We start from the raw sequence: 17664 nt of genomic DNA, 5'->3' as shown, positions 1-17664 counted from the left end.
CACCACACTCACAGCTGCTCTGTATTATGTAACACCCTGTAGAAAAGTGGTTCTCAAATTTTTATACTGGTGACCCCTTTCACACAGCAAGCCTCTGAGTGCAACCTCCTCCCCTTATACATGAAAAACACTTTTAAATATATTTAACACCATTATAAATGCTGGAGGCAAAGCGGGGTTTGGAGTTGTCTGATAGCTCGCGACCCCCCCATGTAATAACCTTCCAACCCCCTGAGGGGTCCCAACCCCCAGTTTGAGAACACCTGCTGTAGAAGATCTGAGGGCTAGTAACCTCATGTGAGGCACTGCTGATAGTAGTTGCATAATCACTGTTGAGTTGAAATCTCTGGTTGATGCTGAGATTTCAGCTTGCATGGAGGAGTAAACACTGTCACTTTTCTGATAGCTTTCAACCCCAGCGGTGAATTATAGACTCATAGACTTTAAGGTCAGAAGAGACCATTATGATCATCTAGTCTGACCACCTGCACAACGCAGGCCACAGAATCTCACCCACACACTCCTGTATCAAACCCCTAACCTATGTCTGAGTTATTGAAGTCCTCAAATTGTGGTTTAAAGACCTCAAGGTGCAGAGAATCCTCCAGCAAGTGACCTGAGCCCCATGCTGCAGAGAAAGGCGAAAAAACACCAGGGCCTCTGCCAATCTGCCCTGCAGGAAAATTCCTGGACCCCAAATATGGCAATCAGCTAAACCTGGAGCATGTGGGCAAGACTCACCAGCCAGCACCCAGGAAAGAATTCTCTGTAGTAACTCAGATCCCACCCCTTCTAACATTCCATCACAGGCCATTGGGCATATTTACTGCTAATAATCAAAGATCAATTAATTGCCAAAATTAGGCTATCCCATCATACCATCCCCTCCATAAACTTATCAAACTTAGTCTTGAAGTCAGATATGTCTTTTGACCTTACTACTCCCCTTGGAAGGCTGTTCCAGGACTTCATTCCTCTAATGGTTAGAAACCTTCATCTGATTTCAAGTCTAAACTTCCTAATGTCCAGTTTATATCCATTTGTTCTTGTCCACATTGGTACTGAGCTTAAATAATTCCTCTCCCTCCCTGGTATTTATCCCTCTGATATATTTATAGAGAGCAATCATATCTCCCCTCAGCCTTCTGTTGGTTAGGCTAAACAAACCAAGCTCTTTGAGTTTGTCCTTTCATAAGACAGGTTTCCCATTCCTCAGATCATCTGAGTAGCCCTTTTCTGAACCTGTTCCAGTTTGAATTCATCCTTCTTAAATATTGGAGACCAAAACTGCACACAGTATTCCAGGTGAGATCTCACCAGTGCCTTGTATAACAGTACTAACACCTCCTTATCTTTACTGGAAATACCTCGCCTGATGCATCCCAAGACCGCATTAGCTTTTTTAACAGCCATATCACATTGGTGGCTCACAGTCATCCTGTGATCAACCAATACTCCAAGGTCCTTCTCCTCTGTTACTTCCAACTGATACGTCCCCAATTTATAACAAAAATTCTTATTAATCCCTAAATGCATGACCTTGCAGTTTTCACTATTAAATTTCATCCTATTACTATTACTCCAGTCATCCAGATCTTCCTGTATGATATCCCAGTCCTTCTCTGTATTAGCAATACCTCCCAGCTTTGTGTCACCCGCAAACTTTATTAGCACATTCCCACTTTTTGTGTTAAGGTCAGTAATGAAAAGATTAAACAAGATTGGTTCCAAAACCGATCCCTGAGGAACTCCACTAGTAACCTCCTTCCAGCCTGACAGTTCACCTTTCAGTATGACCCGTTGTAGTCTCCCCTTTAACCAGTTCCTTATCCACCTTTCAGTTTTCATATTGACCCCCATTTTTTCCAATTTAGCTAATAATTCCCCATGTTGAACCGTATCAAATGCCTTACTGAAATTGAGGTAAATTAGATCCACTGTCTAAAAAATCTGTTACAGTCTCAAAGAAGGAGATCAGGTTGGTTTGGCATGATCTACCTTTTGTAAAACCATGTTGTATTTTGTCCCAATTACCATTGACCTCAATGTCCTTAACTACTGTCTCCTTCAATTTTTTTCCCAGGACCTTGCATACTACAGATGTCAAACTAACAGGCCTATAGTTACACGGATTACTTTTTTTTCCTTTCTTAAAAATAGGAACTATGTTAGCAATTCTCCAGTCATATGGTACAACCCCTGAGTTTACAGATTCTCAGCTTCACTTTTATGAAGGTTAATTGGGACATGTGCCACTGCATTCATTAATTTTCACTTTAACTAGAGAACTGAGGCTGCCATCTGCATTTATTTGCATGAAGAGGTATTGGCAGAAGTTCTACCCTGGAACCAGATTGCTTTACACATGTGAATGCCCCTCCTGTCTCTAAGAAGCTCCAGTCTGTAGAACAGTAGGGAGTGGCATTAGAAATATAGCATTTGCCAACCAGATCAGACCACTGATCCAGCCAAGCCAGTATCCTGCTTTTTACTGTGACCTCATGCTTCAATGGAAAGTGAAGAAAAACCCATAGTGCACATAGCTAGTTGTGTAGGGGACTCTCTTGAACTCTGCATGCAATCAGCTGGCATCCTGAAGTAGGAAGTTTTCAAAATGCATTTGTTACTTACAATGCACCTCAGTGTGCTGGGGGATTATGAGGACAGGGACTGCCTGTGAGATGCAATGTGCTAAGTGAAGACAAAACCAAAAGGGGCAGAGGACCAGGGTTCCAGTTACAAAACAGAGGTCATTCAGATGTTAAATATAAGTTCCTAGAAGAGACAAAGGGAAAGATCTGTCCGGTGCTTTGATATAGAGGGAGAAAAGAGGTGTGGTGATACACCACCAATTAAGGCTGGAAAGGCAGACGCTTCCACTAACTACCATCTGAGCACATCCTTGTCTAACCAATGTCCCCACATCGCAATACTGTTAATATTTTCACCCATCTTGACTCAAGGCATTTCAACTGCTGTAGTCAATACATCTCACAGCTTCCTTGCATCATCTGAGTTACGCCTGCTTGGTATGAAACACAGGTGAGCCTCGGATATTCAATCTGGTTTGATCTTGTTCAGCCCAGCTACTAGAATTAGAGCTGGCAGGAGGACAGCAATTCTGCTTCACTGTACCTTTTGAGGTTTTTGTGAAAATTGAATTACGTTGTTGTCTATTTTCAGGTTGAAACGCGAGCTTTTTGATTGGGGAAGATAAGGGTGAGACGGTCCAGGTACAATCTCTGCTTGATTCAGAGCAGAGATTTTCATCCTAGATGACTCTGAATCAGGCAGAGCAGGGACTTGAACCTGGGTTTCCAACATCCCAGGCCAGCAGTCTTGCCACCAGGGAACAGAGCACATGTGTATTCTTGCATGCACACAAAATATTCTCACCAAAACTTTCCTAAAAACTGATATGTCCACATGAAATGTTTCAGCTTTGCTGAAATTTCAGTTTGTTGAAAATGTTCCAACCATCTCTAGCCAAGATTAATATTGTTTTTTGAAAGGTTGCAGGTTCCTGCGTACTGAAAATGGGAACGCTGGGGGTGGTGGTGAAGCAAAGAAATGCTGAGTGTCCATCATCAGAATGTATTTAGCCCCCTGGTGAATGCCCTCACTGGAACTTTTGGTCATAGCTGGATTTTGACAGAGAGTTTGCCAGTTTTCTGATATACACTGGCAGTGTTCACAGCCGCACTGTTACAAGGAGTTGCCATTTCTTGGACTTCCTGCTATGAGACTTCATATCACTCGGGTATTAATAAAAAATGTGATAAAACTCTAGCATTGTATTACTCCCAACCCAAAGTCTTTTCTGTTGACTAAGGCCCAGGCTTCCCTGGGGACTTACCCTGAGACCAGTCATCAGTGGCTGGTTACCAGTATAGCTGCCCCATGCATATCCTCTGGAAAAGGAAAGCTGCAATTTGTATTAACACCGCTTACTTTGCTTTAAGTGTTACAGCTGCATATTGGGACTCTCTGTGTATATGCTTGGGGTTTGCACTAGGTCGCTGGGCATCAGTAGCTGGAACTGGGGCAAATCTGCATAACTCCCCTGGAGAATTGTCAGTGGAGACCTAATAGACAAGGCTCATGCTGAAATCACGTGGTCGTCAAGAAAATGGAAAGACAGAGGGTGAGATGTGAAGAAATCTTTTTTCTCCTTTCCCTAAACCATTGCTATGACATCTGACCCTTTTAAACTGCTGCTGCATTCCCGTCAGAGTGTACTGCAGTGGGGCAGTCAAGATAACTCATAATTCTAGTGGTAAATTTTAAGAACATAAAATGGCCGTACTGGTCAGACCAAAGGTCCATCCAGCCCAGTGTCCTGTCTACCGACAGTGGCCACTGCCAGGTGCCCCAGAGGGAGTGAACCTAACAGGCAATGATCAAGTGATCTCTCTCCTGCCATCCATCTCCACCCTCTGACAAACAGAGGCTAGGGACACCATTCCTTACCCAGCCTGGCTAATAGCCATTAATGGACTTACTCCATGAATTTAGCCCATTCTCTTTTAAACCCTGTTATAATCCTAGCCTTCACAACCTCCTCAGGCAAGGAGTTCCACAAGTTGACTGTGCACTGTGTGAAGAAGAACTTATTTGTTTTAAACTTGCTGCCCATTAATTTCATTTGGTGGCCCCTAGTTCTTGTATTATGGAAGCAAGTAAATAACTTTTCCTTATCCACTTTCTCCACATCACTCATGATTTTATATACCTCTATCCTATCCCCCCCTTAGTCTCATCTTTTCCAAGCTGAAAAGTCCTAGCCTCTTTACTCTCTCCCAATATGGGACCCGTTCCAAACCCCTAATCATTTTAGTAGCCCTTCTCTGAACCTTTTCTAATGCCAGTATATGTTTGCTTTTTCGATTGCCACTGCACACTGTGTGGACGTCTTCAGAGAACTATCCACAATGACACCAAGATCTTTTTTCTGATTAGTTGTAGCTAAATTAGCCCCCATCATATTGTATGTATAGTTGGGGTTATTTTTCCCAATGTGCATTACTTTACATTTATCCACATTAAATTTCATTTGCCATTTTGTTTCCCAATCACTTAGTTTTGTGAGATCTTTTTGAAGTTCTTCATAGTCTGCTTTGGTCTTACTATCTTGAGCAGTTTAGTATCATCTGCAAACTTTGCCACCTCACTTTTTACCCCTTCCTCCAGATTATGAATAAATTGAATAGGATTGGTCCTAGGACTGAGCCTTGGGGAACACCACTAGTTACCCCTCTCTATTCTAAAAAATTACCATTTAGTCACTGGATCCCCTTTGTCCACATGTTTGTTGACCCCTTCAAAGAACTCTAATAGATTAGTAAGACACGATCTCCCTTTACAGAAACCATGTTGACTTTTGCCCAACAATTTATGTTCTTCTATGTGGCTGACAATTTTATTCTTTATTATTGTTTCAACTAATTTGCCAGGCACTAACGTTAGACTTACCGGTCTGTAAATATCGGGATCACCTCTAGAGCCCTTTTTAAATATTGGCGTTACATTAGCCATCTTCCAGTCATTGGGTACAGAAGCCGATTTAAAGGACAGGTTAAAAATCATAGTTAGTAGTTCCGCAATTTCACATTTGACCTTTTTCAGAACTCTTGGGTGAATGCCATCTGGTCCCGGTGACCTGTTAATGTTAAGTTTATCAATTAATTCCAAAACCTCCTCTATTGACACCTCAATCTGTGACCATTCCTCAGATTTGTCACCTACAAAGGATGGCTCAGGTTTGGGAATCTCCCTAACATCCTCAGTCCGGAAGACTGAAGCAAAGAATTCATTTAGTTTCTCCGCAATGACTTTATCGTCTTTAAATGCTCCTTTTGTATCTCGATCGTCCAGGGGCCCCACTGGTTGTTTAGCAGGCTTCCTGCTTCTGATGTACTTACAAACCAGTTTGTTACTGCCTTTTGAGTTTTTGGCTAGTCGTTCTTCAAACTCCTCTTTGGCTTTTCTTATTACATTTTTGCCCTTAATTTGGCAGTGTTTATGCTCCTTTCTATTCACCTCACTTACAAAGGATCCCTTTGACTAACAGGCAAAAGTTGCCCAGGCAGTTCTGCAGTGAGGCCTTTGGCTGCCTTTTCCTTTAATCATATGGAGGAGCAGCCTGCGGGGACTGCCGGCTGCTTGATTTAAACCAACATGTTGCAAGCTGGAACCTGGCCACGTCTGGTCACTGCCATAATGCTCCATGTGGCACAAATTCAAGTTGCTCCGGCCACTTGGCTGAGTAGAGTCTGGGATCCCTGACACTGCAGCTGACAAACCCAGAGTAGGAAAAGACTCCCTTTCCCAGAATGCAAGGGGGCGAGGGGGGCGGGCAGAGGAAATTGATTGAGGGCAAAGCATAGGGCTGAGTTTAAAGCTGTTGCATGTCTGGGAGCTGCACTTTGACCCTGCCAGGAGGGAGGGGGGTAGAATAAGTACTGTGTGTCTGCTACCCCTGCCTCTCTCTGCTTTGAACCTGCAGGGCCAGCTGTGGCCGTGGTGCTGTGCTGGGGGAGGAGGGTTAAGCAAGGGGTGCAGGATGGAGCCCCTCTTCGTGCATGGCAGCCAGCTGCTCCGGAGAATGCTCTGCCCTCGGAGGTTCTCGGCAACTTTCCTGGCAGCCAAGCTCCAGCCACCCAGAGCTAGCCTGTGTGTGTGGGTCACAGCTCACCCTGCTGCAGCTGGCTCCCTGCCTGGCTTCCAGCGTGGGGGCTCGGAGAGCCTGCTCGCTGGGCACAGTGCCCCTCGCCGCTTCCTCGCTGGCTCTAGCTTCAATCTGCCTCCCAGTGCTCAGCTCGTAGCCAGGCCCGTGGGGGTCTGCTCCATGATGAAGCTGCCCGTTCAGACTTCACCAGAGGGACTAGATGCTGCGTTTGTTGGGGTGCCCCTTGACACGGGAACCTCCAACCGTCCTGGCGCAAGGTAAGGGGCAGATGTTAGGCTAAGATCTGAGGAGGGTGAAGCCAAGAACCCAGGGGATGGGGCACTTGCTGTCTAGTGACTATTCAAGAAAAATCCCAGGGGAGTCTGTGCTGGTGAAAGATGCGGGACTGACTGCCCAGTAATGTGGTTCCCTCTTTTTATTCCAGGGAACAGATACGGCAGCATGCCAGGTTTCCCTGTTCTGCCAGTCTGCCTCTGCCCCGTCCTGCAGCGACCAAGCAAAAGCAGGAGAGGGTGGTTTGCTCTTGGTACCATTCAGCCCTGTGAAGGTGCCAGTTGTCAGAGTGGTTTTGTAATGTGACAATCAGGGTCCAGACACCCCAGGGGGAGAACAGGGGTCTGAACCCCAAAGAATTTGCAATTGAATCAGCTGATGGAATATAATATTATTGTGCTATAAAAGCACATTGCGTAAAGTCTTTTATGAAAACTGGCGACATGCTAGCCATGAACATCCGTGTGATGTATGTATGGGCTGTGCATAGAGTTATGTGTGGGTGTTGAAAATATGTTCCTATAATATGTTGTGGACAGAGCTGATAAACCAACTTGCCTTAGACAAAGGAATGTGGATTTGCCTGTCTAGATCAGGGGTGGGCAAACTTTTTGGCCCAAGGGCCACATCTGGGAGGGGAAATTGTATGCAGGGCTATGAATGTAGGGCTGGGGCAGAGGATTGGGGTGTGGGAGGAGGTGCGGTATGTGGGAGGGGACTCAGGGTAAGGGGTTGGGGTGGCTCTGTGGAGGAAGCAAACCTAAGAGTGTCTGTGAGTGTCCATTGAGCGTGATGGATGCTGAAGGGAGATGCCCATTTCAGGCTTTCCAGTCATGAGCTTGGCCTAAGCTCTTCAGCAGATGGATCATGTGTGGCTCCAGTCAGAGACCTGATTGTAAATCTAGAGTGACTGGCAAAGAGTTTCAAAAGTACCTGATAATTTAGGGTGCCCAAACTGAGACACTTTAAAGGGAGCGGAGGTTGAAAAGGTGGGCATTCAGCATTTCTGAAAAGCAGGCCCCTGAAAATCTTCTCAAGTTGGCCACTCAGAATCAGAGTCGCATGTCTTTGCACACACGCTAGATTTGCAGTAAGCTCTCTGCCCGGATCTACAGGTGACCTATCTGTTGAAGCCATTAGGCCAAACTCATTATGCATCTGACGTAGACGATCACAACCACAATATAATAGTCCCACTTGAAACATTTGCCCCAATGGTCATTCCAACCTTCAACTCCTAAGTGTCTAGGAGGAATGTGTGCCCAACCAGCCATGTGTTCAGAATCCCCTGGTCCTATGGAAGTTTCCTCCTCCAACCATCCCTGATAACAAAGTGTGGGATTCTTTCCCTTCCAGGTTCGGCCCTCGCCAGATTCGAGCCGAGTCGTGTATGGTGAGGACCTATAACCCCAGCACTGGGGCAGCACCTTTCCATTCCCTCATGGTTGCTGACATTGGTGATGTGAACGTGAACCTCTACAACCTGCAGGACAGCTGCAGGCAAATCCGAGAAGCCTATCAGAAGATTGTGGCAGCCGGCTGCATTCCCCTCACGCTGGGTAAGGAACCCAGGGCTGGGCCCAATCTCATGCTTTGCTGTTTAAACACCAGTTATATGGGCACCCAGAAGAATAGCAGGATCCAGTAAAGCTGCCTCCCCCCTTCTGTCCTATGCACTGCAATGGATACAGGCTAATTTATTAACAGGGTCTTGAGAGTGCAAGAGAGCTACTCTCTCCTCCTCCCCACTGAGATAATTCAGTCTCCTTCAGCTGCTCCCAGACCTTTGCTGCTGGTTCAGCTCTGGGGCCAGGGCTGGGGGAGAGGCGCCTCTCCCTCAAGCTGCTGCGGTGAGAGAGGGCTTGGGGGGAGAGTCCTCTCTCCCCGCTGCAGCCCTGGGGCAGCCTACACCCCAAACCCCTCATCCCCGGCCCCACCCCAGAGCCTGCACCCCCCAGCCAGAACCCTCACCCCCCGCACTCCAACCCTCTGCCCCAGCCCTGAGCCTGCACCCACACGCCGAACCCCCCCTATATTGTAATTAGTTACTACACAGTACAGTCCATTCAGTAGGTTATCTGGAAGACAGCATCCATAAGCAACTACTGGTGTATCACAGAGCAGTTCAACCAATGGAACAGAGAAGCTAGCCACTTCTGTTTCCTGCCCAGTGAAGCTTACCAGAGGGTGACAACCATCAGTAAGGGTAACCTATAACATGAATGGACAGTACTGTGTAGTAACTAATTACAATATATTTATATATAGAGGCCTTAGTGGTAGTGTCACTACTCCAAATTTCTGTTTTATTTCTCATATACATAGCACTGTGGGACACACTATCATAATCCCTATCCTAGTATTTCAAAACACTCAGCCTACTACTAATGATGAAACAGGTGATAACTGGAATTGCCCTAATAGGAGTGTGTTTCTATCTGTGTCACCAAAGTAAAAGGGCCAGAGGACACCAGCAGACTGGGAAAACATGGTTACGCTTGGATATAAGGTGGTGTCATAGGTACACATACATACATGCCCATGCACACTACAAATATATAGGCCATATCCATATAATTCATATATATTAATTATTTGGGAGGGCCTCTAAGACTCAATCATAATACTACATTCCTAAGTCATGGTCCTGGGCCTAACATTCCCAGGCCCACAATAAGGGACTAAAAAATAATTGGATCATAAAATCTGTCTATCAGTCGTACGTGGGAATGTGCAGACTAGAGTCAGATGGGGCATGAGTGAATGGATGGTAAAGTAAGATAACCACATAACAGTGTTTAGCCCACTGGGTTATCTTCAGTCCATGCATTATGCTTTTCTGGGACGATGGGTAAACGTCCTCCCCATAAAAAGACAAAAAGTGGGGGAATATAGTAAGAGGAGGCCATGAGATATAAACCTTGGTATCAGAGGCCCAGTATGAGGCCTAAGGCCTGAACTAAAGTAATGGTTAAGACTTTGCTAACATAAAGCAAAGTTAAGCTGTGAGCCAGAGGCAGGCCCTGCTCACAGAAGCTGGCAAGGAAAGGGCTGATGCTGCAAAAAGAGACATACCTAAAAGGTGCTGGACACCAGAGATCAGAACATTCGCATACTTGTACACTCCACACAGATAACAAGGAAGAGGCTGACCCATCCAAATGACAGGGCCAAAAGGATAATATGATGGATAGTCGTTTTGTTCGAACCAACATGTACAAGGTGAGAGGCGGCACCTTACTACGTAGAGCGGTTGTACCTTGCTATGTAGAGGGGTTGCACCTCATACGTCAGGAGTGATGTGTAACTTGTTTGTACCTGTGTATAAGAATGCATCCCTGGGGCGGTGTCTTTGTCCAGCCTAGGGGGCAGTGGAAAGTCCTGCCACTGACTGAGCCGAGTCCATTGCCAGGGAGCACATATGTACTGGCTAGCTGCACCTTAGCAGCAGCTTGGACTTTGTTTGCCAGGGAGCTGGAGACTGTGTTTCTCTTCGACAATAAACCTGGCCAACGTGCCTTCGTACCTTACTAGAGTCTGGTCATTGGGGGTTCTCTCGGGGTCTATCTGCGCAGAGCTGGGACAGCACACAGAGGGAACACACGCACGCAGGCGATTGATATCAACATTGAGCAGAGCACCACCCCGGTAGCATCTGACATCACCATCTTTCAGATAAAACTTACAACAGAGTTCCAGACTGCTTGTGCTCATCAGAGATACCGTGCCACTTTTTGCAAGAGATAAGTGTCTGTGCCCTGACTCAATTCCAGTTTGGGTAATAACATTCAACCTTCCCAAATTCCTGTTAAAATTTCAATGGCTTATGCTGGTGTTCTGCTCCTCAACTGTTGTGTAGCATTGCTGTCGATTAAGTCCCAGCTGCGACACACCCCAGAGGCAGCTGCAAGTAGGAGATGAAGTGACTCCTGGATATACATCTGTATACCAGGTATCTGCATTCAGAAGCTGGCCTTGAGTACCAGCTGCAGCAAGAGAATGACAGCTGGCTGGATTTTTGAGAGCTTTTAATAAGAGAAGCTGCCCCTTTTAATACTATCAGTCACCAATTTAAAGTTTCAGGGAAGGTAATTAGATGAATAAAGGCTGTTACTTCTAAAGGATGAGCTCTCTCTTTGTGAAGTGCTGATGTGTTCCCCTATGAGAGGAGAGGTGCTATATGACTGTAGCTTGCTACTGATCAATGCTGGCCTGTTCTTATTACATAGCATGTTCTCTGTTCCCTGTCCCATTGCAGGTGGCGATCACACAATAACATACCCGATCCTGCAGGCAGTGGCAGAAAAGTAAGTTTAAAATCTGAAAATGAAGCATGTTTAAAAAGCTGATACCTTGTGGTGATAGACGTGACGTCCCCCTTGAGTTGTCGAATCTGTGCTCTACTGGGCAGTTCATGGAAATGTCAGGCTGGAAGGGACCTTAAGCAGGTGTGACATGCACTCTATATGGTTTTATGAAAGTATGCTGATGAGTGTGAATATAATGTAACTAAAACATGCTTCGTGCAAAAGGTCTCTTGTAAAATATCATTACAAAGCTTATAATCTACTGAGTGTGGTCATCCTATGTGTATAAATGTATCACTCTTGTATCTGAAACTAAAATATGAACTATAACTCTGAGGGCCTATTGTAATTATGCAAAGTGTGGGCCATTAATGGTGGTTTGGAATCTTAATTACTCCCATTAGCCAGGACAATTGACAGTAGATGGCTCTGTTTTACTTGTAAGTCTTCCTGTATACCTGTGTTCTGGCAAGTGGGTAATGAAGTAACCCTGTCGTAAAGGAAATTTGGTTGGGTTGGCATGATTTTTTCTTGATGAATTCATTTTGGCTATTCTTTATAACCCTAGTATCCTGTAGGTGCTTACAAATGTATTACCTAATATATTCCAGATTCTTTCACATATCGAAGTTAGGCTGACTGGTCTATAATTCCCGGGGTCCTCTTTCTTCCCCTTTTTAAAGATCATTACTATGTTTGCCTTTCTTCAGTCCTCTGGGACCTTACCTGCCCTCCCTGGGTTCTCAAACATAATCATGAACAGTTCTGAGATTGCTCCAGCTAGTTCCTTAAGTCCCCTAAAATGAATTTCATCAGGCCCTGGTGACTTGAATACATCTAATTTAAAGAAATATTCTTTAACTTGTTTTTTCTCTATTTTGGCTTCCCCCCTGGTTCTTAACATGAATTGTGTAAAGTATTGGGTCACAATTTACCTTTTTAGTGAAGACTGTAGCAATACAGGCATTACTTAGCTTCTTAATGTGGTCAGTTATTAGCTCTCCTTCTCTGCTAAATGGAGGACCTATATCAGGGGTCAGCAACCTTTCAGAAGTGGTGTGCCAAGTCTTCATTTATTCACTCTCATTTAAGGTTTTGCGTGCCGGTAATACATTTTAATGTTTTTTAGAAGGTCTCTCTCTCTACAAGTCTATAATATATAACTAAACTATTGTTGTATGTAACATAAATAAAGTTTTCAAAATGTTTAAGAAGCTTCAATTAAAATTAAATTAAAATGCAGAGCCCCCCAGACCGGTGGCCAGGACCCAGGCAGTGTGAGTGCCACTGAAAATCAGCTCACATGCTGCCTTCGGCACCCGTGCCATAGGTTGCCCACCCCGACCTACACTGTCCTTTGTCTTTCTCATCCTACCCATGTATTCCTAGAACCTCTTCTTATTGCCTTTTATGTCGCTTGGTAGGTGTAACTCATTTTGTGCCTGTCTTTCTGATTTTGTCCCTACATGCCTGTGCTATTCTTTTATACTCATCATCAGCAATTTGTCCGGTTTTCACTTTTTTGTAGGCTTCCTTTTTTAATTTTCAGTTCATTAAAGAGCTCCTGATGGAGCCATCATAGCTTCCCACTGTTCTTCATATCTTTCAAATGGCTCCGCAGACATTTGGGATTCCAAGGTTCATGTAATCAGACAGGGTTGGAGAGTCACGTGAGGAATAAAGTCAGGCTGCAGCAGTATCTGTCAATCAATAACTAGATGCTGGCAATCTTCCCATTTGCTCCTCTCACTTATCCAGAGTGAGATAAGTTTGTGCTGATCCCAGCCGGCATCTTGTGTCCCCACTCTGTCTCTGGTGATCTTTGCCTTAGAGTTAATTGGTGAGAGAGCATGTGTTTGTTGCCTTCCTGAACCTACTGAATAGTAAGATGCCTGCTGAGGTCTGAAGCCATAGGAATGTAGGGTGGGAAGAAGACCTTGACAAGTCAATTGTATGATCTGTTTGGAGTTTAGATCTCTATCATTGTGAAGAATCCAAGATTTTATGCTGACGGATTGAACAAGGTCAGAAATAGTGTAAGCACCTGTGTTAACTAAAGCATGTGAGCACGGGGCTGGCGTTAAGGCAGTGTTTGTGCCTGCCCTGTCCCAATTAGGCATGGTCCCGTGGGACTGGTGCACGTGGATGCTCATACCGACACAGGAGACACAGCGCTGGGGGAGAAGATCTACCATGGGACGCCATTCCGACGCTGTGTGGACGAGGGGCTCCTGGATTGCAAACGCGTGGTTCAGATCGGAATCAGAGGCTCCTCCTATACCCCGGATCCCTACAAATACTGCCGGGACCAGGTAGTGTATACCACCGCCAAAACCTTCTCTATTCTCCGCCGGGTCCTGCCTGTGCAGTCAGGTCCACATGGCCATTGATTTCAGTGCTGGGAATAACAATATGTCCCTCTGGTTCCTGAGACGGCTGTTGTGAGGCTTGCTGGGTGTGTGTGACATCGTTTGAGATCCTCAGACAAAAGGTGCAAGATGATATTGTTCGTTAACTGACGCCGCTGCATGGAACGCTTCTCCCACTCCAATCCCTGCAACTAAGACACTTAGAGCAGGAAAAAAGCCCCCCACTGCCATTCTTCTCATTGATTGTCCCCTCCTCCTCCTTTTGCACCAGACGGCAAGGCTCCCCTGCCCCTCACTGCTCTCTTGCCGGTGCTGTTTCCAGCGGCACGTGCCCTTGAACAGCTTCACCTGTGGAAAAAGCGCTACTTGCCAGGGCAGGTGGAGACCATAGTCTGTCCTACGTGGGGGCGTAATGGAAGAGGGAGCAAATGTGAGACCACAGAATGGCTGGAAGCACCTGTTATGATCTGCAGAAGACACTGGCTTTGGCCACTTAGAGCTGTTTGCATAAACATTACACTGGACCACTGCTCTCTCCACCCGGTTCCTTTCCCCAGCCCCGTGTTTCAGGCACTGGAAGCTCAACTTTTTTTTTCTTCTTGCCTCCAACAGGGTTTCCGTGTCATCCTGGCTGAAGACTGCTGGCTGAAGTCCTTGGTGCCACTGATGGCGGAGGTGAGAAAGCAGATGGGAGCCAAGCCCATTTACATCAGCTTTGATATTGATGGATTAGACCCTGCATACGCCCCTGGCACAGGGACACCTGAAATTGCTGGTCTCACACCTGCTCAGGTAAGGAGATGCTCAGACTCTATTTCTGAATGTGCAGAGTGGATGCAGGGAAAACCTGGCTCCCTTTAAAGGAAGTCCCAGGGCTTACACCGTCCGCCCCCTAGAAATCTAAGGGTCAAGGATCTACATGGGATTTGGAAGTCTTTAAACAAGAAAACTGGCGTATTGGGAACTGAAATCATTGAGAGTTCCTGTTGTGTCCTGCCTATAATGATACATGGAGCTATACCTATCTCATAGAACTGGAAGGGACCCTTCTATTCTAGGAAAAGCCACTGCTAAGGGAGATTGAGCTGATGTACAGTTTGATGGTGTCTCAGTATTTATACATCTAATCCTCTGCTTTCCGCTCACTCTGGTTCAGCAAAGAGCACCAGGTTACAGCCGTGATCTTGGATGGGAATTGTACGGACTGAAACTTCACAGATTTCATGTCAGCTGTGTTTAAAAACAAAACCACCCCCTCGGCTATTTAAATATATAGAATGTTTTCAAAGTTAACAATTTGGGTACCTGGTAACTAGCCCTTTATTACCTTCCCTAGGCTTTGGAGATCATTCGTGGGTGCAAAGGACTGAATATAGTGGGATGTGACCTTGTTGAAGTTGCACCAATCTATGATGCTTCTGGTGAGTGAAAGGAAATATTTGGGACAATACAGCAAAGTTAGAGAAATGCTACATCCAATGTTTGTCAGTAGTAGATTGGGTCCTGTTTAGCTGTGGACACTGGACGCTGTCTATAGAGTTCAAAACAAAATGACAGATATTTGGTCCTGGACAGTTTGAGCATCTCTAGAGAACATAGTGATGGCTGTCGGGAATATTTATAGTTGGCTATTTCTATTCTGTGTATTATAGACAATTCAAACAGCATGTTGCAGGAGAATATTTAAGAAAATGCAGAGTAGTCCTTAGAAATCTAGCAACAGCTATTTCAGGGTATGCTAGAGTGTGTGACCACCAGGATGTCGGGGACAGTAGTGCTGTGTAAACAAGAGAGGCCACAGCTCTTCTATAATCAAGAAGTGGATTCCTCAGCATTAGTCAAAACTCAGCTCAGTCCTCTACACAGCTGGAAGGTAAGAAGCACTTGTGAATGAATTGCCGTGTTTGTGTAAATCTGTACTTCCGTTCTGCAGTTTTATAGCACCTTCAGTGCAAGCACCTCAAGCACTAATGGTCTGATCCACTTGTAGCTCCATTTTCAGATTGGGGAAACTGAGTACAGGGAGGTGACAGGACCTGTCATAGCTCACTCACCAAACTGCCTGGTGGAGGCTGTAAATAAAAGCCAGATTTCTGGAGTCAAAGTCCTGTGCTTTAACCACTAAGCAATGCTTCCTCTGCATTTACGTGGCTGCCACAGCAGTACAAGGAGACATTGGTCCTGCCCTTGGTGACAGAGGCGACTCCATGCTTCAATAGCAATAAAGAAAAAACAATAATTAAAACAAATTTAATTTAGAAAACACACTGTTTGAACCAATTACGTTCCGAAACGGTGGTAGGCAAAGCGCATCCTATAAGATGATGCCTGCATTTGGCTCGTACTGCCAAAGGCACAGCTGTCACTCTTTTTAGCAGAACACTCTGCTGCAAATGGAATTGACTTTGTCATATGTATATATCATGCAGGGGGAGAAGTGCCTCCTTTACAAAAACAAACAAAAAAACCCAAGCAAAGCAAAGCAAACACTGTATCTGGTTCCTGGAGCTCTGTAGAGACTATAACAACACTGGAAGGTCCTGTCCTGGGGCCACTCTGCCTTTAGATTGATTTCAGCGTGAGCTATATACATAAAGGGGCAGACTTGGAGTCCTAGGTTGCATTTATGCTGGCAAAAGTCGGCTGTGCATTTCACCACTGGTGTCGCTCCAACAGTGTGGAAATGGTGAGTGATAGTATGGACAGGACCGAGTGTGTTCTCTTCCCTCGTGCAATGGTAGAGACGACAGCTTTCCGCCAAGGCGCTCCCTACGGAAGCAGCACCAGCTGTGAAATAGGGGCAGGCTCTGTGAATACAGCCTTAGTGTACTGAGCAAATGAAACTTGTGTGACTAAGCATTAAGTTACTTGTGTATTGGGTCAGCTGTTGACTATTAAATACTCTAATTTATTTCCTGGGGTTGGGGTAGAGATTCCATTTGAAGACAAGACGTCAGTTGGGTAGAACTAAAGCATTCAGCATAACTACGTTTGTAGTTTACCAGCACAGACAGCTTTTCACTAGTCTATGGCTTTTAAGCATTCAGTCTCAGTGCGGCAAGTGAATTTGTGCAGGAGCACGTCGTGGACTTGAATGAGCCTCTGCCAACATGGAGTCAATTACAGGATTGGGGCCTTGGTGTCGGAGGAAGAGTTGGAAAAGAACTCCTTGTCGTAAGGACTTTCTGACTGACCCTTTAATTGGAAGCCATAGGATAGTCATGGTGTTTTTTTCTTTGTTTGTAGGTAACACAGCCCTCATGGGAGCAAATCTGCTGTTTGAAATGCTGTGCGCTCTCCCGCGAGTCAAAACGATTTAAAGCCGTGTAGGGCGGCTCCAGCTTATGCAAATCAAGTCACGACCCCTATCTCTTCACCTACACGATGAGTTTAATATTCCCAGCCTTTCCGCGCAAATACTTCGACACAATACGAATGGAGAAAAAAGCCTGAATGGAACAACTCAGTCCGATTTTGCTTTTAATTTCTGCCCTCCCTCACTCTCTGCAGGTAGAGAAGGGGCGAGGGAAAGCTAAGCTTTGTGGTAGAGAATAAAAACCATTCCTCACCAGACAAAAAGTCATTTCAAGCTCCTCGTATGCTCTAAGCAGCAGGTAGAAGAGATGCTGGAATTGGCGGGGCAGGCTTCCTGTTCACGGTGCTGTAGTAATATGGCTTAGCAGCACATGGATCCAGCGACTGCAGCTTGAATTCTTTCAATATAAAAACTGGCGGCTATGATCTAAAATGGGGGTTTCTTTTGGAAGTGCCTAGTAAGGATTTTTCCCCACTAAAATTAAACCTAGGAGGGGAGCAATATACAGACATAATGTAACATCCTGGCTCTCTTCCATGGGCATGGAATAGAACAGAAGTTCTTCTGGCCTCTTCATGCAATGGATCCAAAGTGGCACTAGCTCCAAGCCCTACATTACGAGATGACTTATGCCAAGGCACTGTGGTCTCGACGTTTCTAAACCCCATTTATGCATGATTTTCCCAGGGCCCATAGCTGTCAGTTCTCAGG

General features: G+C 45.4%; 1 protein-coding gene across 1 annotated transcript; it reads left to right on the top strand.

The window, feature by feature from the left end:
• The first annotated feature begins 6436 nt into the window (after positions 1–6436).
• Positions 6437–17210, top strand: AGMAT (agmatinase). Its single transcript, XM_044996081.1, has 7 exons — positions 6437–6945; positions 8318–8520; positions 11220–11268; positions 13385–13580; positions 14250–14429; positions 14974–15058; positions 16884–17210. Exons 1-7 carry the CDS (start codon positions 6563–6565, stop codon positions 16955–16957), a joined length of 1170 nt encoding a protein of 389 aa, XP_044852016.1. The 5' UTR covers positions 6437–6562; the 3' UTR covers positions 16958–17210.
• The last annotated feature ends 454 nt before the right edge of the window (positions 17211–17664 follow it).

This window comes from Mauremys mutica, chromosome 21, assembly GCF_020497125.1.
Source record: "Mauremys mutica isolate MM-2020 ecotype Southern chromosome 21, ASM2049712v1, whole genome shotgun sequence".
In the NCBI taxonomy this organism is placed as follows: Eukaryota; Metazoa; Chordata; order Testudines; family Geoemydidae; genus Mauremys; species Mauremys mutica.
Note: the sequence above shows the minus strand (reverse complement) of the source record. Positions and strands in the feature narration are given on the sequence as shown.